Raw genomic sequence first — 26,224 nt, 5'->3', positions numbered from 1 at the left:
TCTTTGTATTTATTTGCATATAAACAAATTAGGATGTGGAATTAAGAAAGCTATATATTTTGGGCCTCATATTTATTTCTAAGTTGGGTTACCTGAAGCAGGTAATAGTTGTAAATTCTTTTAAAATTGAAGGTTTTTGAAAAGCTCTGTGTTTAAGATGTTTTATGTGTACTGATAAAAGATACACACACATATACCTTAGTAATTTTTATGCTAGTTTTATGAGGTAGATAATATACCACTTTCACTTATAGAAACTAAGGCTCAGTGTGACCAAACTCACTATTCGTAAGTAGTAGAACCAGTATTCTAACCTGAGGTTTTCCTAACTCTTATTTGCATGCTTTTCCATCACAAGTATGAGTTCTTATTGTCAGTTTATAAAAGGTGGTCTGGTATGTCTTTATCATTGGGTGGCTCTTGCTTTTATTTTTAAAGTCTCTGTTTGCCATTTATCCTATTTTGTTAGCAAATGTTTGAGCACCTACTATTCCAGGTGTTAGGGGCACAGCCATTAATGAAACACAAAAATCCCTGCCCTCCTGGAACATAGGTTTTAGTTTCCATGATACTTAAAAACATGATTAAAAGGGAAAGTGTGTCAAAGGGTGATAAGTAGTATGAAGAAAGGTAGGAAGAGGGACAGCAGTATCCACGTCTTGGTCCATGAGAAGTTAGACAGATGAAGAATTAAAGTAGAGGGCTTCTTCTGGTAACTGATATTAAGTAGGGATTAGAAACAAAATTAATCCTGATGGTCTTGAGACAGAGGTCGTGAATACTCTAGAATTTTGCCAGGATTACACCAAGTTCTGTGCACTTTTTTTTTTTTTTTTTTTTTTTTTTTTTTTAAATTGAAGAGGCCCAACAAGAGATGGTCTTATCCTGAGCCCTTGGTGCTCCTGGACTCCTCCCCCTTCACTTCTGCCTGTGGAGGACAGAGACAGGGAGTTTTATTATATAACTTATCCTGTACTGCTTAGGGTATTAATAAACCTCATTTCTACTTCAGTTACTTTCAGGTGCCAAAACTAACAGTAAAGTATCTTGCAAAGTCTATTTTCCAGTCACCTACTCAAAGAAAATATGTTGAACTTTGAGCCTTCCAAATCTTCTCAGTTCCACAATGTAAATACCAAAGTATATTATTCTTGAGTCTATTATTTTGAGTCTATTTTTGAGTGTATTATTTTTGAGAAAATTGTCAGTGTCTCTAAGATCATATAGCTTTAGAGGACTTTCCCAGGCCCTCTGCTATCATACTATTAGTCACATTTTTAAAAATGGATAAAAGATTAAACATGGAAGCATTACCTAAAGTACAAGTTCTAAAAAAAGGTAAAGACCTTTACCCAGTACTGAGTGTTTTGGGACAGGGCCCAAATTTGTGGCATTAGAAAGGCATCATAATTTAATGGAAAGATCAGAATCTCTGGAATCATAGATAACTAGGTTCAGATTTTGGCTTTGCCTCTAACCAGTTTTACAACGATTATGTGGAATAAGTTACACCATTTGTTTAAGCCTCAATATGATGTGGTGATTAAATTAAGAGACACCAGCAAATTATATATGATACAACATAATAGGCACTGTAAAAAAAAAAATGTAGAATGCTATGGGAACAGAAATAAGGCGAGTAATTCATTTGGCTCTGGGCTGAAAATCGGCAGGCTACTAGGAAAGTGAGGGTTGGTTGTGAATATTAAGTTGTAATTGATGGAGAAACAAAGGAAACCACTTTAGGAAGAGGATAACTGTTGAGTGCAAATATAATATGTGGAGGTATTAAAGTACAAGTGCTTCTTATGATGGGCTTATGCCCTGTTAAATCCATCATAATTCAAAATATCCTAAACAGAAAATGCATGTAAGATACCTAACCTACCAATCATCATAGCTTAGCCCAGCCTATTTTAAAGGTGCTCAGAACATTTACATTAGTATATAGTTGGGCAAAATTATCTAACACAGGACCTATTTTGTAATGAAGTGTTGATTATCTCACGTAATTTATTATGTGTATTGCTTTCGCACCATCATAAAGTTGAAAAATTGTTAAGTAGAACCATCGTAACTCAGGGACTGTCTGTACGTATCCTTAGCAAAGACATTATCACCTCTAATATACTTCTTAACTCCATGTCTAAGCCCCTCTCCCAACCTGTTCCCTTAGGGTTTCTTACCCTGAATCAGTACCTATTAAAAACCTGTGCAATTTACCTTTGTTCCCAACTAAGCTATAAACTCTTTGGAGACAAGAGTTTTTCGTTTACTGTTTTCTGTTAAACACTAGACAATTCATTGAATGGATAAAGCAAAGATATGTTTTTAAAAGTTTTCAAAAGTACATTTTGGAGCATACTGAATGCCACACTCTGAATTTAGATGTGGTCCTGTGAAATGCAGATCTGTGATAGCCTTTCAAGAAGAGAGTTTAAGTAGAACAGGATTAGAGCCGTAGTTACACTTAGTTAAATGACCTTTTCTTGGGGTTGCCATTTCCTTATTTGTTTAATATTATTGGTGATTTCTAAGTTTCCTTCCAACTATAATATTCAGAGATTGTGTGATTCTTGCTGCCAGGTAGTTACCCAGGTATGAGCCTTTCATGGGAAAATAGTGCTTGACATATGGTATATATCCAATAAATATGTTCAATTAAAAACCCAAAGCATAAATCAGGATTTCTTAATTGAAGAAATTAAACAGACTCCCAGAACCTTTACTTATCAGAGGTACAAGATGAGTGTAGAACTAGAGCTACTCTTGCTAATTGGTTAAAACTCTAAGTATAATAACACTGTATTGTTTGTTTTGTTGCTGTTTTGGCAACCAAATGGGAACATTGCCACAAAGTATGCAGAACCAGGTATTTAAATGGTAGATGAGTTTGAGTTTTATTCCAGGAGTCAATAAATAATTGAATGGCTTTTCATACCTGACACATTTTTATAAACGTTTGGCTTGAAACTCTTTTATTAGTAATGTTCATATTGTGTGGGGTTCTAAGAAACTGTGAGATGGGAAGATTGGTTTTTCATGGACTTCTGATTTCTTGCTATGTAAGGTGGAATTTATAATTGTTCTACCTTGAGTTCATTTCTCTTGGGTATTACTATGAAATTTTCTTTCTTAAAAACATGTTAATATTTAAATTTAAGTATCAATAATGTTTGAAAAACATTAGTTATTGACCTAAGTGCTTTGAATATCATTTATGTGTACAGCTTAACAAATTAAAGAATAGAAAACAGAAGTTTAGTACTCTTATCATTTTAAAGGCCAAGAATAGAGTTGCAACATATATCAAATAAATTATTGTAGGTAGACAAAGTTATTCTTGAGGGAATATGTTTTATTAGTTAAAATCTGAAATAGCTCTGAAGAGCATCACATTCCCTTATTATCTGGAATAGAAATCCTAAACTGTAAGTGGTAAAGTCTTGGGAAAATATTTCAGAAGTGTTTTTTTAAAGTTTTTCCATATATATTTTGTAAGAATTAGAGCATAATTGAATATCTGGCAGACATCTATGTGAGTATCTTTATGGTTTTTGTTTTTCAGGCATTTTAAAAATATTTAATCATTCATGAGTTGAGCTTCATTCTTGAGTCATGGATGACAAGGCTTCTGTTGGAAAAATCAGTGTCTCCTCAGACTCAGTATCCACTCTTAATAGTGAAGATTTTGTCTTGGTTTCCAGGCAAGGAGATGAGACACCATCTACAAATAATGGAAGTGATGACGAGAAAACAGGACTCAAGGTAAAACTCCATAACCAAAGTTTCTGTTGCTTAGCCTTGCTAAGCCCATTGCAAAACTCAGACTTAATGGGAAGGTAAGGTATATGGAGTGCAAGTGTGAACATGGAAGTGATATCCTTTTTAATGCTAAAGAATTTTGTTTATAATTAGTGATAGTGACAAATTTATATTTAAGGACTTTTAATTTGATTGTTTCTAAACTTCTGTTACCCTTATCAAAAGTATTCGTCATAATATAAACATTTGTCATTTTAGTATTGTTTTCACTTTCCCATTGAATTAGAGGTGATTGTTTTGGTTTATGTAATATATGGGCACAGTGGCAGGTCAGTGGTGCTATTTATTTTAAAAAAAACTTTCAGGATTATTGAAATGAAACTTTAAATTTTTGGGGTTTGGCCACTTTTTAAAAAATTTTATTTATTGATTTTAGAGAGAAAATCAAAAGGAGAGAGAGAAAGAAACATTGATTTGTTGTTCTACTTACTTATGCATTCATTGGTTGCTTCTTGTATGTGCCCTGACTGGGAATTGAACCTGTAACCTTGACGTATTGAGATAGTGCACTGACCAACTGAGCTACCAGGCCAGGACCTTCTGTTTATTTATATTTTCTCATCAAAACAACTGTTCTTTTTCCCACACTCTATTATTGTTCTGCTCTTTATGGCTATAAATAAAGTTTAATTGTTGTCATTTATAATGTAAATAGCTTTGAAAACCAATTCCTGTTTACATCTTTTCATTCAACAAGTCTTTATTGAGTGTCAGCTGTGTGCAAAGTACTATTCTAAATACTGGGGATACAGTGGTGAATAAGACAGGAAAAGCCTGGTGTCATCCTAGAAGCTTTTAGACTGATCGGAGTAACAGACTCTAAGCAAATAAGAAAATAACTATAAGGTAAATTCAGGTGCTATGAAGAAACTCAAAATGGAATACATAGGTAAAGAGTGAAAAGGCAGGTACTATTTTAGAAAATGTCTTGAAATGACCTGTGAACAGAGACCTGAACGAAATGAGGAAGAAGACCATGAAGAAATATGGGGAAAAAGAGCTTTCTGCAGGGAACAGAAAACAAAGACCCTGAAGGAGGGTCACCCTTATCAGGACAGAGATAGAACATTGTGAATAAAGTAAGTAAAAATGGCAAAGGATGAGATCCAGTGATAGGTAGGGGCTGGATTATATAGAACTTTTCAGAGCTTAGTAGGAATTTGAACTTTGTTACAAATGTGGAAGGAATTTTTGGAGAGTTTTGAACGGGGACCTGATCTGGTTTACATTTTTAAAAAGCTCACTGGCTGAGACACTTCCAGCATGACTGCATGAGGAGCTCTGTGGACCTGCTCCCCAGCAAAACTGGTGACAGTTACTAAAAAACAACCATTGAAAGTCTATGGAAATGTTCTAAAGGACATAAAGCAAATGAAGAAACATTTATTTGAAGAAATTTACTAAAACTTGGTTAAGAATCTGTGGCATTTGAACCAAGATCCATTTCTTTTCCTCCTCTATCCAAGCTACACAAGATGGGAACTCCATTCCAGGTTGGTGCAGTCAAGAACACAGGGTTCCCTCTCTCCTCCCAGCTCACAGTCAGGTCCGTCTTACAGGGAAGAGCAGGACAACAGCATTTCTCACCATTTCCAGCTACTTTTTGCTGGTCAAGTGTGACTGAGAGGTGAAGGCTCCCTTTTTTCCCCACAGCCCTTGCTCTTGGCCCAGAGGCTATTTTTGGGCATGGTGCTGCTGAGTATACTGGGAGCCCCGTTGCCTTTGCTTTGACTTGGGCATGTAAGGTAGTGGTTCCACGCCTCTGGAGGCAAGCCAAATAGACTTGAAGTTACTATACCATCTTGCATACCCACCAAGTGCTCAGCTTCTGAAGATGGGGGTATTGCTCAGAAGCATGCTGTTTGTCCATACTTTCAGCCTTAGAGCTATGGCTCAGAGGTTTTATCCATAGTGAGAAGTGGGCCATAAAACAGCTCCTAATCTCTTTTCAAAGGAACTGACTTTCTTTACAACAGAGTGTGGAGAAGTTCAGTCCTAAGGGTACTCTTAAAAACGGTGGAGATTGTGGTGAAAGGTAGTTGGGAGGAGATTGGTAGATTGATTGGACAGGTAGACTTAACTGTAGGATTGCTGGGAGGAGACCATCTAGGATCAGAACAAAATTCAAAACATTGACCTCTGGAACTCTCCCTTCAAAGTAACCTCAATTTAATTGGTATATTCTCTAGAGCAGTTTATATCTGAGTGCATTGTTGAAAACTATGGAGCAATCAGCACAGTTGCTGGAGTTTAGCATCTATGTGTGGTCAGAGAAAGAGAAAGAGCACGTTGCCAAAACTACTCTCATCCCAGGATGACTGTGAGGCATATCCAAATCAGAGCGCCCAGAGGGGCAACATTAGAGGCTTAACACTATAGGAATTAGGGGAATGGAATATACTAAAATAAACCAAACAGTCACTAGACAAACAAACATGAGATATACTACGTCCCAGAGTGACCAATACTGGAGATCGGTATATTACCGCAAATACCTTGTTTCCAACAACAACAAAAAATAGTGAGAAATACAGAGGAACATACTCTAACCCATACATCAGAAAAAAAGGCAGCATATACTGTTGTGAGAAATGATATATTGGCTTTAATATGTAAACTCTTGAAAGTAGTTATTAATATGATCAATGAATTGGAATAAATTATGCTTAAAGAAATAAAGGAGAATACAGTAATAGTATCAAAGTAAATAGAGAATATCATTAAGGAGACAGAACACTGATTTAGACAGTCACAGATGAGCGTACCTTTGTGGAGATCCAGGAGTCTAGCAGGCAGGTTCCAGCACAGTGTTGCGGCAGTAAACATCCTTTATTGGATCTATTGAAGAACATCAAAGGAACAGTTTCTATAATATTTTTTAAGTATTAATTTTTAATTGGCTCTTTAAGAGGGGGAGGATGGGAGAGAAAGAAACATTGATTTGTCGTTCCTTTATTTGTATGTATTCATGGTCGATTCTTGTATGTGCCCTGACTGGGATCAAACCTGCAGTTTTGGCGTATTGGGATGACACTCTAACCAACTGAGCTACCCAACCAGGGCAAAGGAACAGTCACTTTAGGTGTGTCATCCCTACACCAAGGTGGCACAGCTCAGTGCTAAGAGAGACTTCCACAGCTTGTGATTCCTCCCCTAGGGTAAAAAGCGAGAGTGTGAGATTGAGCAGCTGGCTTCCCCAATGGTATAAAACACTCCCAGGGAGACACATTTCTTTCTCATCCTTTCTAGAATACTGAGTTGTGAAGTGCATGACCTGGGGGCAGATGGTTCTGAGAGAACAGCAACCAGGGCTGGGAATGAAACACATCCTGGATCATATTAACTGCTTTGGAGACTCCATCAGGGAGCCAACCCATGAGCCACTGGGGATGCCTTCCTGCTGATTCCCCCAGCTGGCCCATGGGTATGTCCAAGTGTTATACCCCTCACGAAACACTGCCCCTCCCCAGTCCGTGGCTGTCTCCTGTGCATGCCTCTGAGGGCAAGAATGGTGAGAGTGAGCCTTTGCAGATGACTGGTAAGCATGCCCAGGAAGTCTAGTTGTGCAGGATTGAGAGAAACCACACATTTGGGCACTCATTACCACCTTAGGGAAAGCAAGTGCAATGGAGAACATCAGCAACAGACTGGATTAAGCAGAAGAAAGTACTCTTTTGCAGTTATCTAGTCTGAGAACAAAAGTAAACATTTAAGAAGAGTGAAGGGCCCTGGCAGATAGCCCAGTTGATTGTCATCCTGATACAGCACAGTCACAGGTTTGATCCCTGGTCAGGGCGCATACAAGAATCAACCAGTGAATGCATAAATAAGTAGAACAACAAACTGATCTGCCCCCACCCCCGCTACGCCACCTCTTCCCCACCCCCTCTCTAAAATCAATACATTAAAAAGCAGGGGGAGGTGCTGGTTTTGGCAGAAGCCACATTTAAAAAAATAAATAACAAGAATGCAAAAAGCCTCTGCAAACAATGGCATAACATTAAAATAGTTTATGCATTATTTGAATCCCAGAAGGAGAAGAAAGAGGAAGGTAAGAGAGCTTATTTAGAGACATAATTATTTGTGAACTTCACAAATTTGAGGAGAGGTTTGGATGTCCAGGTTCATGAAGCTTGTAGCTTCCCCCAAAATTTCAACCCAAAGTGATTCTAAGACTCATTATCATAAAACTGTCTAAAATCAGACATCATTTAAAGCCACAAGAGGAAAAAAAAACCTCACAAGGGAACTGCCATAAGATAATATGCAATACCTTATAGGTGAGAAGAGACTGAGATGACACAAAGTACTGAAAGAAAAAAAGACATACAAACAGCCAGCGAAGCATACTTTCTTCAGCAAAGCTGTCCTTCAGAAATAAAGGAAAGAAAAAGAAATCTAAGTTGAAGTAGTTAATCATCATTAGACCTTACCAGGAAATGCTGAAAGGATTCCTTCAACCTGAAATGTAAGGATGCTAATTACAATCACACTCACTAATTACATCTCATGTAGGCACCGATATAGGGACAGGTGTATAATCACTGGAATACACTTGAGAGTTAAATAGAAGCTTGTTTCTGTGGTCAGCTGATTAAATGGTACCAATACCATTTAGCTGGGATTTTTTTTCCCCCCAACAAATTGTGTCAGGACAACTGGATAGCCTCCTTTAAAAGAATGAATTTGTACCCTTACCTCACACCATATTTAAAAATTAGCTCATAATGTTTAAAAGACTTCAGTGTAAGAGCTAAAATTATAAAACTCTTAAAAGAAAGCATAAGGGTACATTCTCATGACTTTAAATTAGTCAATGGATTCTTAAGATATCACACCAAAACACAAACCACAAAGGAAAAAATTGATGAAATTGGACTGCATCAGTATTATCCTTTCTTCTCTAAAGGATACTGTCAAAGTGAAAAGACAACACAGAATGAGAGGAGATATTTGAACATCATAAGGTATTTTTATTTAGGATATATAAATATATCTAACATAGGTCTGGCTGCCTGCAGCAACAAAAGCCAAGCTCATGAGACAGGCGCTGGTGAGAAGGAAAGGGATTTATTCGAGTGCTGACATCTTGAGAAGATGGGGGGCTCTTGTCTCAGAGCCATCTTAACATCTCAGTGCAGGCAGAGTTTTTATAAGGAAGGAAATGGAAAGCAGAACAAAGATCAATGGGAGGTTGAAAAGTGCTCTGTGTGCAGACCAGCACAGTCCATTCTGAAAAAGATCTCAAAACTGGTCGCGTGATGGCCTGGTGTGTGTCATCCCGGTTTTCGTCATTCTGGTTTTATGTCATCCCGGTTTTATGGTTAAAGGTCAGCAAACCTCCCATCGCTGGGTTGACTGAAGGTCAGAGTCTGTATCTTTCTGAAGTTAGTTCTTAGGATTCTTACACAACCATGTTGTTTATCTACAAGCTACATGTTAGAGGCAGTGCTTATAGAAACTCAAAAGAACGGTGGGGGTAGTTACAATTCCCCACTGTTATATAAAGAGCTAAACAACCTGAATGTTTTATCAGCTACTAAATGGACGAGTAAAAGGTGGTAAAAGGGAATGAAGTGCTGATACATGCTATGGCATAGATGAAACTTGAAGGCATTGTGTTAAATTATGAGTAAGTTATAAAAGACCACAGTTAACCTTTGAACAACATGGGTTCCAACTGCATGTGCCCACTTACATGTGGATTTTTTTCAGTAAATACATAATTGGCCCTCCCTAGCTTCAGGTTCCAACCAACAATGGTTCAAACAGTATTTTTTAATCCATGGTTGGAAAAGCATGGGCGCAGAAGGCTGACTATGCATTGTTCTGTGTCATTTTATACAAGGGATTGACCCATAACAGATTTTGGTATCTGTGGAGGGGTTCTGGAACCAACCCCCACAGATACTGAGGGACAACTATACTTAGGTTTTTGGGGAATTCAAAGCTATACATGGATTTTCAGTTGCACAGGAGTTCAACCCTAGCCCCTCCATTGTTCAGCGGTCAACTTTATGTGGCTCTATAAATATGAAGTACGTAGAAAAATCAAATCTTCAGAGACAGAAGATAGATTAGTGGTTGCCCAGTGCTGGAGGTGTTGGGGGAATAGCTATTTAATGCCTAAGAGGGTATGGTGTTTCTTTTTGAGGTGATTCAAATATTTTAAAATTCACTTTGGTGATGATTTTTCATTTCTGTGAATATACTCAAATCATAGAATGTACACTTTAAATGGGTGAATTGTATATGAATTAGAGCTGGCTACTCTGTGGAGAATTGACAGGAAGGGGCAAGGCTGGTGGCAAGAACAGAAGATAGGAGGCACTTTAGTCACAAAAGGTTGAGGTAATGTTGGTTTTGTACCAGAGGATGAATGTGCTCTGATTCAGAATATATATATTCAAGGTAGAGCTGATGGTATTAGGGTGGGCAAATTAGATGTGGGATTTGATGCAAAGAGAGAAGTAAACAGTGATTTCCTCGATCTGGGCCTGAGCTGGTAGGTGTATGGTAGTGCCATTTACTGAGATGGGAAAGAGATAGGAAGACCAGGATTGGGCAGGGGGGATCACAGTTACAGTTTATATTTGAGATGACTACCAGATGTCTATTTCTAGGTGTCATGTAGTTAGCTGTATGTATGAGACTGATGCTTGGGAGGGATTGTGGCTGGCATCAACAGTATATAGATGGTATTCAAAGCCATGGGGTTAGATGAGATTACCATAGATTAAGTGTAGGTAATGGAAAGATGAATGATAAGAGTTGATTCTTGGGGTACTTCAGTATTTAGAGATTGAGATGAAGAGAAACCAGCAGAGAAGACTGAGAAGAAATAACTAGTGAGATACAAGGAAAACTAGGAGATTGGAATGCCTTGAAAGAGAATTGAAGAAAGTATTTCAAGAAAGGAGTAACCAGTTATGTTTAATTCTGTTGAAATATTGCTTTAGATGTTGACTGAAAAATGATAAGAAACCTTGGTAATCCTTAGGAAGGTTGGTTGGTTGGTTGGTTGGTTGGTTGGTTGGTTGGTTTTTCATTTTAAAGAGAGACGAGAGCATTAGTAGGATTAGTGTGGGTTGGGTAGTAAGTGGGAGGTGGGAAAGAACCAGCAATAAGTATAGACCACTGTTTCAAGGATTTTTTTCTTAAAAAAAAAAAAAAAAAAAAGGGAGTAGGAAATGGAGTAGTAGCTGTAGAGTGATAATGGATTTCAGTGCAGGATTTTATTTATAAAATGACAAAAATGACTCACTAAAGGGGGGTACATTGTTGGTACAAAATACCAGACACCTTGAAAAGATTAGGGAGAGGGGTTTCCTGTGCATAAAGGGTCGGTGAGGTTAGCCGAAGAACAGTTTCTGGGGTATGAAGGAAGACAGCATAAATCTTTCGCATTTCTTCCATTTGAAATCTTTCTTATGAATTTTTTAAGTACTCTTTGACTTACTCTTCCTGTTTCTAATTTGATGAACCGTTTATGCTAAATGGGAAGGACCCTCAGGACTCCCCTGGAGAACTTTTTTCTTGCTCTCTCCTCCATTTTATTTACCAAAAAGAGATACTTCTGTTCTTTAGACCAGGAAATTGAGCAACATGTTCTACAAATTAAAATGTTCCCTTTATATATTTTATGTCCATATAGTTTCAGTATATCTATACAGTGTATCATTTGTTTGTGTGAAGAACTGGCAAGTGAAATAGTAATAAAATTATTATTAGTAAAATCTATGAACTCTATCACCAGAGGAAAATAGAACGGGATTACTGCAAATTTCTTACTCAGTTATGCCTACTCTTTTTGAACTTTTTTCTCAGCCCCTAGTAGATTTTCAAATTACATTGGATTTAGAAAATACGTTTAATAGATCTATCACCCTTCCATCCCAAAGGTCCTAATAGAATGGTTTGTTGAATATTCAGGTGATAGATAGTAATCTACCAAGTAGTGTTTTAGGCATTGAGGATAAGAACTCCTGTTTTGAAAATAGGGTGACCTACAGAACCTCAAAATGCCAGTATAAAATACTTAGCAAAGCTGGATGAAGTATAACGAACACCCTTTTAATTGTGTAGCTGTGTTCATAAGAAAGCAAAGAAAATTTCTAAAGGAACAAAAGCCAAGAGGAACTCAAAGAATATATATGGGCACTGACATTGCTGACATTGGGACTGTCCTGTTCTTCATAACCAGTAGACTTTGGTTTTCGTAGCAGCTAAATTGGGAAGAGATAAGGACTTGGATTTTACAGAGAGATTAGTTGGGACTGAGATTTCCTTATGAAGTACCCTGGCTACTCCTAACTGAAAGGATAGACTGGGAGAAAGAAATCTGCCTACAGTCACAGGAAGACAATAAGGAAGCTTATGTATCTCAGCTTGAACTCTGGTTTGGAGGAGAGTCTTGTTGAGAATTTGTACCCATAGCCTTGCTGTCATACATGTTTGGGGTTTGAATTTACACTCCCTGCATGTTCCTATGTTGGTAATACTCCTGGGCCACCTAATAGAGTCAGTTGCAAAACTACTCGGAGGGAACATACTTGCCATCCAAGCTGCGTGGCATTCCCACAGATAACCGTAATAAAGAAGAGCACATGTTCCAAAATGTATAAATATGTACAAAGAGCAGTTCATCATGAGCAAGGGAAAGCAAACCTGAGCAGGATCAAATCTCACCAAAATTCAGGCATTTGAATGATTAGCTGTAACCTTAAGGTAGGTATGGTTAAAACGATTAAAGATTTAAAGAAAAACTTACAAACATGAGAAAAGAACAAAAATATCAAAAAATTGAAAAGATTAGGCAAACTAAAAATAGAACTTCTACAAATGAAAATTAAAGCCAGTGAAATTAAACGTGCAGCAGAACAGACATGGCTGAAGGGAGAATCAAACTCTTGCAAAGTGTGTCTTAGGAAATTACCCAGAAGATAGTACTGAAAGATGATAAAATATGAAAGGGCAATTAAGAGGCATGAGGACTTGGAGGAGGAAGACCAGCATATAATATACCTAAGTGTTCCTTCAGAATGGGGGAGGGGGAAGTACTTGCGATAATAGCTAAATATTTTCCAGAAGTAATAAAAGACACAAATCCTCAGCTTCAAAACACAGTGACCCCCAAGCGGGATGATAATGAAGCTACAGAACATCACAGCCAAAGAGAAGCTCTTAAAAGGCAGAATGAGAATAGAGATGACTTGAACATAGATCCTGTTCAAAAGATGCTTATAGCTTAGGGTAGATGACTGTTATTAAAAATCTTGTTTCTCTCCTAGTCTTTGCTTTGTAACAAACTATGTTAGAACTCAGTGGTTCAAAATGATGTATTGTTTGTTATGGTTTTGTGGACTGACTGGGCAATGTTGCTGCTCCTGCTTCAGTTCCCACAACTTTATTTAACTTGTATGTTGGCTGGGGACTGGGCTTCACTGGGATGGCTAGGTCTCCATGTGGTCTTTTATCTTAGGCTTCTTCACAGCATAACCGTCTTAGGGCAGATGTGGAAGCTGTAAGGCCTTTATTAAAGATTAATGTTTAGAAATTACATGGTGTTGCATCTAGCACATTCTTTTCATCTAAGCAAGTTACAAGGCTAGTCCAGATTGATGGATTTAGGGAAATAAACTGTACTTTGTGATGAAGGAGCAGTAGAGATTTTATGGCCATGTTTATTTTTAACATCAGTATAGTTAGATAAATGCGATGATAGAGGTTAACAAAAGGTGCCATAGAGCAGAAGGGATGGAAACCTATCTCAGCTTGGGTGAGGAGTCAGGAAAGGCTTCTTGGAGAGGATAATGCTTTAGTTATGGCTTTTGAAGAAAAGCTTTATATAGTGGTGTAGTTATAAAAAACACAGGTATTTTTATTCATCAAATATTTTGACAACTCACATCAAAATCTGAGAACTTTGCATAAAAATTCAGAACATGTGTTTTTGCTATTGACTCCTGTGATGTAGGAATCTTACACCTTTAGGTCTTAGCCAAAGATACTCTATAAATGTTGGCTCGGGTACAATGATAAGCTAGTACTAATCAGGTGGAAAGTTGAGTTAGAGAATTTTTAAAAACTTTTTAATCTTCACCGTTTTCTCCTTAAAAAATGCAATTGACATTATTTTAGTTGGAAAAAGTTACCAGGTTTTATTAAAATAGCAGATACAAAAATTATTCCATCTCCTTAGTATTGCTTAAGCTAATCTTCTGACTCAGTTTCTGATATTCCATGTGTTAGAATCATGTGATCTTGTCCTCTGTAATGCTGAGCTTTTATTCAGCAAGCAAGGTTACTGAACCATAAATGAACAGTTTATTTAAGGGGATCAGGGTGGTGGGGGAGACAGATAAGTAAATATGTCACCACAATAAAATTTATCAAGTGCTGTTACAGACATAAGAATTACATGAGAACATAACTGTTGCCTGAAGAACAAAAGAAAGGTTTCATAGAATAGGCAGCAGTTCAGCAAAGCCTTAAAGAATGATTAATAATTTCCCAAAGAAGTGAATCTGTGACATGTGGAAAGATCAAACAAAGTCTTGAACGGGCCTGGGAGTCAGGACCACTGCATGCAGTAGAATTGTATGTGCTTGCTCTTCTTTTTCTCCCAAGATGCAAATAGCTTTTTGTCATTTGTTTTCTTTAATATAAAAAGAATGTATGCTTAATGCAGAAATTCAGACAATGAAAAAAGTAAAGCCCAGTCATTATTCAGCAAAACAATCACAATTATTTGGGGTATTTCTTTAGTTGACTTTTTAGGGATGAATTCACAGTGTTCTATTCTTCCCTCTTCCTTTTTATTTTAAATTAATGTTAATAATTTCTAACAGTAATTTTAGGTATTTTCTCTGGTCCTTCCTTCATACAGTTAAGATAAAGAGATGGATTATCAGAAGAGCTGCAGTTTATAAATGAGGAACAAAGAGATTTAAGGTTTTATTAAAGATCCCAAAAGGAGTATGTGAGTGGATTTGAAATTAATAACTATACCTTCCAGTGTCCAAATTGGACTTCTGGGTCTTTGTGCCTTGCTTTTGATTATTGTAATGTACATACTTGTTTCGAAATGGCTCAGCTTTTACACTGAAGTTGAGCAAAATTACTCCATTTGAACCATTTTGATTTTTATTTTCTTGCATTATGACACAAGTAGTGGAAAGTGTAGATCATCAGGAAATTGTCTTTAATTTTTTGATCATCTATGGATTTCTTAAATACACATTGCCATTTTCTATTGAAGACGTAAAATCTCTGCTGGCAGAGGGTCCCAAACTGCCTAAACTAAAGTAATTTGTACAACGGGAGGATCAGGTGGGGCCTAGTTTGTATTGTTGCAGTGAAGGGAAATGAGGGCTATAAAGTTAGAACTAGAAAATTGAGACCAGGAAATGACGCTGCTGGATGTCGCCTTCGGGACACTTTGTGCTTTGGTCCCATAAATGTACCTTTTGCTCTCAAGGAAATAGACCTGTTGCCAATTTTATCATATAAGCTATTGCCTTTAGTTGATATATTTAGAAAGGACAGATGTTATTCCAGTAATGCTTCTTTTGTACATGAATAGTAGATGTGTTCTTAGTTTTTCTGGACCATGGAAAGTGAAAGAACTTTTTCAAAAAAAGTCATTTGCTTCTCTGAACCTCAACTCCAGTAGATCAGAGTTTGTTTAGAAATAGCTGAAAGTCGGGTAAGGAAATACTAATTAGATGCCTACTAGATGCTTACTAATTGGGAGGTATTGTGAAGAAATGAGATAATCCTTGTAAAAAAAAATCACAGTGCCTGAAATAAATAATTGCACAGTAATCATATTATTGTATCATTGAGCCCTCATGACAATCCTGTGAGAAACATATGAATATCATTTTAGAGATGAGGCAGTTATGGTTCCTAGAAGTTCATTTGTTCACAACCAACAGAAATAATGTCAGAGCCATGTCTCAAACTCAGATCTGTCTTACTGTGGAGCCCAGGTAGGGCCGCTGAGGGCATTTGCATAGGCTGTACTCCGTACAACCCCAGGAGGGTGCAGTCCACGTGGTTCCTGTTGTGAATGTGTCCCCTGGAGTTGTTCCCCAAGCTGTCTTTTGTCCCCAATATTTTTTCCTACCACCTGCTTTATAAACAATTATGAACAAATCATTTACCATGAGGTCTCTGTTCTTTTAAACATTTATGTGTGCATTTACAATGGCTGTTAAATTGGCTACCTTATACTTGTTTTTTTCTCTCAGTTCATGACTTTCCTAACAAACTGTCCTGTCCTCTTCAGGTAGATAGCATGAAGAAGAACACAAATCTAAATGTGACCCTTAGTTGTATTATTCATACATTTTTGCTTTGCTTTTTTATTTTTATATTTGTGCTCAATTAAGTTAGAAGTCTTTGTTAGACTTCAAAGTGAAGTTTATTGTTTGTGAATTGCAGCATGCCATTTGGTACTGTATTTTTTATTGTAAGTGTTAAACCTTAATGACACTGTCAGAATAATAGGAAATGATGGTATTTGGTTTTGTTTTTTTTTAACAAAGCTAAAATAAATCATTCATTTTAGATTTCATTTTCTGTAACTAAATCAAAATCTGTATCCAAATTGATTAAAATCCTATTACTTTGCCTTCTCTTTTTTACATTTACTTACAAAATTCAATTCAGTAACAGTGTATTGCAGATATACTATGCATCAGACACTTACCTTTGAGAGTATAAAGATAATTTAAGAAACAGACTCTACTATCTAATAATGTCCAGTCTGGTTCAAGGGACTCACTAAATATTCTCTAAATCAAGTCACAATGCTAGAATAGATATAGATATATATAGATATATAGATATATATAGATATACACTAATAACATGGTAGCACTCCCTAAGGAGGGAGCAGTTAAACCCAGAGAAGGTAACAGAATATAAGCTTGGTCTTAAAGAAAACAAAGGAGAAGAGGAGGGTTTTTCAGGAAAAAAGGAAGAGTCCATGCAAAGTCTGGGTGCTTGAATGTTTATGCTGTGTCCTGAGAACGTTGAGTATTTTGATATGACTGATAAGAGATTGAAAAGTAGATTGGGCAGAGTTGTGGAAAAACTCATAGGAAGTAGTTATGAATTTGGGCTTTATCTTATGGGCATTGAGGAAACATGGAAGAGTTTAGATTTATTATGTTTTTAAAGATTTATTTATTTATTTATTTTAGAGAGAGGGGAAGGGAGGGAGAAAGAGAGGAAGAGAAACATTGAGTGGCAGCCTCTCGCACGCCCCCAGCCGAGGACCTGGCCTGCATCTCCTGCAAATGCCCTGACCAGGAAGTGAACCAGTGACCTGTCAGTTTGTGGGGTGACGCCTAACCCACTAGGCCACGCCAGTCAGGCCGAAATATGGAAGGGCTTAAAATATAAGACAATGCTAAATCAGAACTAGAATTTGCGATTATAACTTGAATGGCACCGTGAAAGATAGGTCACAGCAGAGAGAAAGAAGGCATGGAAAGTACTGTCTTAGCAGTAGGGTTGTGTAAAATGAAAGAAGCTGTCGGAGACAGGAGGAGGAAGCACACAGTTGAGCAAGGATCAGTAGGATGTGTCGGTGTGGGACTGAGAGGGGTCAAGGATGATCATGGTCCTTCGTTTGGCCACTGAGTGGATAGTAGGGCAATCCATTGATTTTTTTATTATTTTTTTAATGATACAGGAGGGCAATCAGTGAGTTAAGTTTTGGTGCTCCAAGTTTGGAGTATCTAATTGAAGTTGCCTCTCCAGTAGACAGTTGAGGAAGGGGTTGTAGGCCCAGATTAGTGATTATCTGTGTATCGTGGGGAGAAGGTGAGATGGCATAGGAGAGTCTATAAAATGAGGCTATAGCCAGGAACAGAATCCTGGACGAACACCTTTTGAGCAGCAAATAGAAAAAAAGAACAGTTGTAGTCTTAAATTGCATCTTTTGTAGAAACCACATTTTTTCTATTTCGTAAATGAGTTTTAGATTTGTGGCAAAATTGAGAGGGAAGTACAGAGATTTCCCACATATTCCTGCCCCCACATATGCATAGCCTCCCGCACTATCAATATATTCTTTTTTTTTTTAATTTTGATTTTGAGAGTAGGTTTATTAAAGCTGGGACCGTGAAATAAGGAAGGCGTAGGGTAGAAACAGCAGCGGGGGAGAGCCTAGGCAGGACTGCTTTGGCTCTAGAAATGTTACAGGGAAGAAGTGAGCCTAGGTGGGGCTGCTTTGGCTCACTAAGAAGTCATCAAAAGTGGGCCTGAGAAGACAGTTTCAGGGGGTTAGTCTGGGACAAGCTCCCACTGCCCATTACTCCCCTGATTGCAAGTCTCATGGGGTCCCTTAGAGTTTAGGAGATGTGCACCTGTTGGGGAAAAAGACGGGGAAGGAAAAGATGTAAGGATGCTCCCAGGAGGAAGAACATGCTCAAGATATTCTATTTCATTTCAAGTCAAGTTTATTGAGGTAAAGTTTACACACAGTAGTAGATGTGTAGTTCTATGACCTTTAATGAATGTAAACTCTTGTCACTATCACAATCACAATCAAAATGCAAAATATTTTTATCACTCCAAAATGTTCCTTTGTGCCTTATTTTAGTCAATCCTCTTTATCCTTCCCCAGCCCCTGGCAACCAATGACAAGGTCTGTCTCTCTGCTTTTGCCTTTTCCAGAGTGCCATATAAATGGAGCCAGACAGTATACATAGCCTTTTGTGTCTGGCTTATTTTACTTAGAGTAAAACTTTTGGGATTCATCCTTGTTATTGTGTGTATTGTAATTTATTACCTCTTACTGCTGTGGTATATTCCATTCTATAGAGATGTGTTCTGTTGTATAGATATGTGACCATTTGTTTATTCATTCACTAGTTGATGAATATTTACTTTGTATTCAGCTTTTTGTGATTATGATTAGTGAGTGCTGCTATAAACATTTGCATACAGGTCTTTGTGTAGACATAATGTTTTTAGTTTTGGGGGGTAAGTACCTATAACAAGTCATACAGTAAATGTATATTTAACTTTATGAAATTTACAAAAAAACTGCTAAAGTGACTACCATTTCGCCTTTCCACCAGCAGTGCAAGAGAGTTTTTCAGTTGCTTCAATTCTTGTCAGCTCTTGGTATTGTCAGGATTGTTTGTTTTTTAATTTTATCCATTATATGTGTCTAGAGGCATGCAATTTTGGTTTCAGTTTTCCAAATGGCTAATGATACTGACTTTCATGTACCTACTTGGTATCTTCTTTGGTCCAAAAGACCAAATAAAAATGTTCTTTTTATTTTTAACTAGTTTGCACATTTTCTTACTGAGTTATGAGAGTTCTCTATAGATTATGTATATAAATCCTTCATAAGATATGTAATTTGCAGATATTTTCTGCACATCTGTGGCTTGTCTTTTCATTCTCTTAACAGTATCTTTTGAGCAGTTTATAGTTTTGATAAGGTCCATTTTAATTTTTTTCTTTTATGCATACTTTTTGTGTCCTAATTATTGTATCCCAAGATCACAAAGATTTTCTCCTATTTTTTTCTGTAAGTTATATAGTTTTAGAATTTGTTTAGATTTGTTATTCATTTTGTGTTAATTTTTGTATATGATATGAAGTGTTGGTTGAGATTCATGTGTATGGATGTCAAGTTAATTGTTCTAGCACCACTTGTTTTATTTTATTACCCTTCTCCATTGAATTACCTTGTCAGCTTTGTTGAAACCAGTTGGCCATATATGTGTGGGTCTGTTTCTAGATGCTTTTTTTTTACGTTTATCTATATATGTCTGCACTTCCATTAATACCAGAGTGTCTTCATTAGTTTACCTGCAATTACATTTATTTAGAAACGATTGTGGTATTTGTTAGGAATGCTGTTGACAGCAGGGACTGCAAGCCCTACTAATTGTGGGTTTATTTTCCTGTTACAACAAGAAATCTAGAGCTAAGCAGTGCTGGTTTGTTTAAGCTGCACATCTATACCAGGTGTCAGCAAACTACACTCTGCTGGCTTAATCTAGCCTGCCACCGGTGGAGTTTCATGAAAATGCATTTACCCAGGCTCTACTTCTGAGAATGATTTAGTTGTCCAGGTGAGCGGTAAGGGGACAGAGGGAGGAGCAGGTGTTTGAATTTTAACATGGTCCCTGGTAATATCCGTTATCATGTTTTATAGTCATGGTTAAGAACCATTAATTTCAGGTTGGTGGTTAGAGTATAGTCATCACATTAGCAACATCACCATCTGCTGGAAATTTAAGATGCAGACTGTTGGGCCCACCCCAGACTTAACTGATTTGGAATTCTGTTAGGGCCCAAGAGTCTCTGATTTAAAGCTCTCCAGGTGACTCTGATGCATACCAGTATTTGAAACCTTGAAAACATGTTGCTGAATGCTTCCCAGATAGACCTAGGGAAGACTATCTTTAAAAAAAATAAATAAATAACTTAATGGATTTAAGTATGTATATTATAAGTTACAGATAGTATTTTGAAATTGGATTGAAGCTTCACAAATGATCTAATATGACAATTATTGAGTACTGTATTGGGCCTAATTATTTGACATATGTTAGGTTACTACTTTTTATTTTTATTTTAAATTATATTTTATTGTCTGTGCTATTATAGTTGTCCCATATTTTCACCCTTGGTTCCCCTCCACCCAGCTTCCCCAACCCCACTCCCTCAGGGAGTTCCCACACTGTTGTCCATGTCTATGGGTCATGCATGTGTGTTCTTTGGCTACTCTATTCCCTATGCTGTACTTTGCATCCCCATGACTATTCTGTTATTACCAATTGGTATTTCTTAATTCCTTCACCTTTTTCACCCATGCCCCTGGCGCCCCCCCGCCCACCCCATTCTGGCAACCATCAAAATGTTCTCTGTATCTATAATTCTGTTTTTGTTCTGCTTATTTGTTTTTAGAATCAACTGCTGGTAGATATGTATTTATTGCCATTTTATTGTTCATATTTTTTATCTTTTTCTTAAAGAAGATTCTTTAACATTTCATGTAATACTGGTTTGGTGATGATGAACCCCTTTAGCTTTTTCTTGTGTGGGAAGCTATCTGTCCTTCGATTCTAAATGATAGCTTTGCTGGATAGAGTAATCTTGGTTGTAGGCCCTTGATTTTCAGCACTTTGAGTACTTCTTACCAACTCTTCTAGTCTGCAGAGTTTCCTTTGAGAAATCAACTGACAGCCAGGGTGAGGCAAACAGTGTGAGCCCAGTAGATGAAGTCTCAGATAGCTGTGCCTACCTGCCAGCTCTGTGGCTCTGTGGGGGAAGGGCTCAGAAAAGGAACGATAGTCTCTGCCAGCACTTCTGTCTGGGAGAAAGCTGCCCCCCGGCTCTCACCTGATACCGGACGATTCGGTTTCTCCTTGTATGTCTCTGATGCTGTTCAACCTGCTGCCCCCACCCTGGAGCTCAGAGGGAGTGAGTTGAAGTAAGTCTGTGCACAGTCACTGTCTGAGACTCCAGCAGTTTCTCTCTTCCACCGCCTCAACCCCCACTGTTTGTTACAGACAGAGGTATGGGGACTTACCTTCCTGGCACCGAAACCCTGGGCTGGGGGTGCCTGGTGTGGGGCTCCAACCCCTCATTCCTGAGATATCCCTCTCAATTTTTATCCGCCACACGTGTGTGTGAGACCATTCCATGTCCTCACCTTCCTACCAGTCTTGATGGAGTTTCTTTAATTCTGTAGTTGTAGGACTTTCATTCAGCTCAGTTTGGTTCTGAATGTTGGTTGTTCTGTAGTTTAGTTGTAATTTTTACGTGCTGTGCGAGAAGGCAAGCTGTGTTTACCTTTGCCACCATCTTGACCAGAAGTGATTGTGACTATTTGTCTAGGTTGCTATTTTTAAGCAGCTTTTAAAGCTCAACATTTTTGTGTGTGTACATTACTTTTTTCTAGCCTTTGAGGAAGAGTTAAGGAAACAGAAGGCAGTTCTTATGTTTATAGACTTTTATAAACGAGGGAAGAATGCAAGATAAACATATATAAACACAAAAGACAAATGTATAAATATTTTCTTTCAGGGTTAGGTATATTTTCATGATTGGTGAATGTATTACAATGTAGGCAGCCAGTCTAACCGAAAACTTAAGTTCACTCCTATGTTGGAAAAAAACCCAAAATACTTCATAGAATGTGAAATGTCTACTCTTTAATTCAGTTTGCTCTTTTATTGGCAGTCTTTTCGTTATAATTACTAATTGCTTAACCGTGGAGTCTAATAGCTTTTCTCCACCTGTTTTCAGGGTGATCTTACCTCTCCTTAAGGTTAGTTCTCTGTCCCCTTAGAAAACAGTGTGGGTCCATTTAGACCATCTCTGTTGTTTACTCCAGGTGATACAGTATTTCATCGCCAGTTCTGAAAGAAAAAGGTTAAAAGTTTTTTAAATTTATTTTTAGAGAGAGGAAGGGAGGGAAAATGAGAGGGAGAGAAACATCAGTGTGTGGCTGTCTGTCACACTCCCTCCACTGAGGACCCTGCCTGCAACCCAGGCACGTGCCCTAGACTGGGAATCGAACTGGTGACTCTTCAGCTCAGAGGCTGATACTCAGTCCACTGAGCCACACCAGCCAGGGCAACAATAAGGTTATTTGAAACTAAGCCGTGGTTTGTTTTTTTAGGTGCTTCATAAAACACAGTTTCTGAAACAATAAATTTGATTGCCCTTGTGGAGGTGTAGGATCAGACATAAGAAAGAGTTAAAATTACTTGACTGAATCACTTGTAGTTCCATTAGCAGTAACTGTAAATATAAAATGAAGTTCACAGGAACAGACGTGTCGTTGAAGCTAAGAGGCTGAACATCTGTCTGGCTCTTATTTCCAAGGCAGAAGTAGCTGACATGTCAGAATTTCCTTGGGAAAATATCAGCAAAAAAAGACCTCTAAGACTCTTTGTTTTTCAATCTCAATTTTCAGCCAAAGGGTAAGTTATAAAAGATGTTTGAACTGGGTTCCTTGGTAGTCCAGAGGTGCCTCTGTTTTACTGGACTTCCCAGCTTCTGTGTTGACTCTAGTGGGAAAACCTCACTCTCCTTTAACTCTCGCATAGCCCTACCTCTTGTAACTTTTTGTCAGGTTTTTAGGTGTCACAAAGCCTCCAGATCAATCCCTTTTTGTTATCATTACTTTCCTTTTCACAAATTCTTTTAAATTTTCTAGTATTCCTTAAATAAGCATTTAATGGCCATGCTGAGTTTTGTCACTTGTGGTTTTCCTTAGTATTGGGCAGCCTCTACTTGAATTTCCTCTTGTTTATTTCCTTGTTGAGCAACTAATAATAAACCATCATGACTCTAGAAAAATACTTGACATTATTGAAATGGATTGCATCTGTTCCTCAGAAACATTTTATACATGCATTTCCCCAAATGTATTCAAGTGTCTCAGAAGTTTAAGAACTTGTTCATATCAGAGAAGTCTTACTCAGAAATAAGAGACTTACTAATAACAGGAATGGTAAAATACATGTGAAAATGTATTACCTAATAAGTATGTTTCTATTGATAACTTCTAGAAGCAAACACACTTTTCCTTTTTCTTAATGAAATGGTATGCTGCTACAAATATTCCTCTTAATAGCATTATTTTTCACCAGACAGTAAATTTACAAATATTTTAATTGTTGTTAGTTTAGGACACTGTAGAAAATGTTTAATAACATTGGCAAACTGTCTCCTATATTTCTGGGTATTAGTCTCAAATTTACTATAAACTTTTTCATGGAAAGGACTATGAATTAAGAGAACAGCTGCAGCTCTTATGGCAGATCTCGATTTATTTAATTTGTTAAAAATGTTTAGAATAGTCTTTGTATCAGAGGAAATGCTGACTTTCTCTAGAATGTGGACCCATTCAAATCAGCCTTGGCCTCTCTCTGTCACTTCGCTGATTGCATGTATTTGTGACCCTTAGATTATAGGGAATGGAAGTGAGCAGCAGCTGCAGAAAGAGCTAGCAGATGTGCTGATGGATCCTCCAATGGACGACCAGCCAGGGGACAAGGAACTTGTGGAAAGGTCGCAACTGGATGGCGAAGGAGATGGGCCTCTTTCTAATCCGCTCTCGGCTTCATCCACCATTAACCCTGTGCCGTTAGTAGGGCTCCAAAAACCAGAGATGAGCCTGCCAGTGAAACCTGGACAAGGAGGTTAGGATTGCTGCATTGCTTGCGTAACTGAAGGTTATTGTTTTTAATATTTGAGTGTTTACCCAGTTTTAGGTTTGATTCAGACTGAGAAAAAAACTATTATGTGTTCTCTAGAATCTCCAGGTTCTAGATTTAGGGAAATGTGAAAGAGTTAAATTGATGTATTGTTCTGATTTCCTTTTAAATGTGTGTCCTTTATACCAAAGAAAGAGAAATAGTTAAATGACACTGAGGGAATCTTCAGAATGTTTAAAGGTTCTTTTAGGGAAAAGGAGTTTATATACAGGGTTGGGCACATGGAGTAGCAATGCTTGGTAAAGGGATGTTACATCCAGGCCTGGTTCAGCACTGTGGGCATAGCTGCCAAGTGTAAAAAGAGCTAAAGGAAGAAAAGGGCAATTGGAAAGGTTCACAGGGAAGAGTAGGGTGTTAAAACTATGCATGTTTATTGGGAAAAGTAAAGCAAGGGGATTGAGAAAATGTAACAGTGACTAAGATGATTGATGAGAAAATAATTATGATAGTGCAGATCAGAAAGAAGATACAGTATTTTTCAGAGGGGTGAAATGTTAAAGGTGCTTCTGGGGTTTTTTTTTGTTTGTTTTTTGTTTTTAACCTAAGTGTAAATTACAAAGTTAAAACAAATTAGAAGAAGAAAGGTAAATTGGATCTGAATCTCGGGTCGCCATTTAGATTTGGATTGATACTACAGCAATACCTGAAAATTCTGGTGTTAATGACAGTTATAGTGTTAGATTTCTGGCTTTAGTGGACACTTCTTCTATATTCTCTCATTACTACTTCATTTTAGAACCTAAATGTAACTTGTAGACTTTTACTTGGTTTTAATGTCAACAAAATATCAAATAAAATTAAAATAACCATCTCTATCATTTCTATCAGATTCTGAAGGGTCAAGTCCTTTCACACCAGTGGCCGAGGAAGACAGTGTCATCTTCAGCAAGCTGACTTATTTAGGCTGTGCCTCAGTAAATGCTCCCCGGAGTGAAGTGGAAGCCTTAAGGATGATGTCCATCTTAAGAAGCCAGTGTCAGATTCCACTGGATGTAACCCTGTCAGTGCCGAATGTGTCTGAAGGAACTGTGAGGTGAGACCAGCTTCTTGAAACATTTTGTTAACACTTGATCAGATTTCTGATCTGTAGTTTTAGAAATAAGCAATAGTGAACAAAAGACATAATTACTTTATGTAATGTTTAATTCTTCTGGCACTTACGTTATGCTTTCCACGTATTGTGACCCTTATGAAAAATAGTCATGCGTTTGAACAGTTTTCATACTCTACTCCAGTTGTGTGTGACATATTAGACATGCAAGTGTTTGCAGGATAATTAAAGTATGTTGATATGAGAGTCTGCCTAACAATTTGTATTTTCTGTGTTTCCCCAATACAAATGCTAGTTTGACACATTAGTTCAATATGGAGTTTAACACTGATTTTTTAAATTACAAAAACCTGTTGGGAAGTATTAACTATTCCAGTACAGTCCCTTTTTAGGATGAGGAAGCTAAGGCCCAAAAAAGTCTCTAGAAATAGCTGTTGTTTATACTAACTAGAATCAATGGCAACAATCAAAGGTCTGTATTAGCTAGCTAAATATAGAATTCTAACTAATCAGGTAAAATAACATTTTCCCTTACTACAAAAAGTACATGCTTAATTAAGAAAAATCAACATAAAACAAGCAAAAATTCAGGAAAATACTTAATTCTACTCTCATTGATAAACGTAGCTTATATTGGTTTATTAAGACCCTCTTTATATATCTGTATGGATATATGTTGTGTGTGTATATACCTATTTATGTGCATGTATAATTATATAACTTAGAATCAACATTTTTAACAACAATGGAAATATGCAAACCATCTTATAACATGCTTTTTTCACTTAGTTTTATATTGTGACTTTGTCATATCAATAAATATTAAAATTTTTAATTTATGGTGGCACATGATGGATTATTCAGAAATAACCAATTAGACATTTTAGGGTTTTTAAATGAGAAAAATACTATTAATAACAGCTAATATTAAGCTTTTATTGTATGAGCACATAAGTACTTTATCTGTACTTTTTTCCCCTTATTTTTCTTATAAATAGATCTTTCGGAACTACATATTTTTTTCAATTTCCTGAGACATAGACTTGTAAATTTCTAGAAGTAGACTTCTGAGTCAAAG

General features: G+C 37.2%; 1 protein-coding gene across 3 annotated transcripts in view; it reads left to right on the top strand.

The window, feature by feature from the left end:
- The window catches only part of RABGAP1 (RAB GTPase activating protein 1), a 143,611-nt gene that overhangs the window by 11,388 nt on the left and 105,999 nt on the right, over positions 1–26,224 (top strand). Inside the window, exons 2-4 of one of the 3 annotated variants that reach the window (XM_054584410.1) lie at positions 3,569–3,768; positions 23,786–24,020; positions 24,924–25,128. In XM_054584410.1, coding sequence (XP_054440385.1) covers positions 3,619–3,768; positions 23,786–24,020; positions 24,924–25,128 — 590 coding nt within the window. In that variant the 5' untranslated portion in view covers positions 3,569–3,618. Of the gene's footprint in view, positions 1–3,568; positions 3,769–23,785; positions 24,054–24,923; positions 25,129–26,224 lie in introns of those variants that run through there. The other 2 variants (XM_054584411.1, XM_054584412.1) reach the window with 2 other exon arrangements.

This window comes from Pteronotus mesoamericanus, unplaced genomic scaffold (genome assembly GCF_021234165.1).
Source record: "Pteronotus mesoamericanus isolate MK-2021 breed Mesoamerican mustached bat unplaced genomic scaffold, CSHL_Meso_final contig_78, whole genome shotgun sequence".
In the NCBI taxonomy this organism is placed as follows: domain Eukaryota; kingdom Metazoa; phylum Chordata; class Mammalia; order Chiroptera; family Mormoopidae; genus Pteronotus; species Pteronotus mesoamericanus.
Note: the sequence above shows the minus strand (reverse complement) of the source record. Positions and strands in the feature narration are given on the sequence as shown.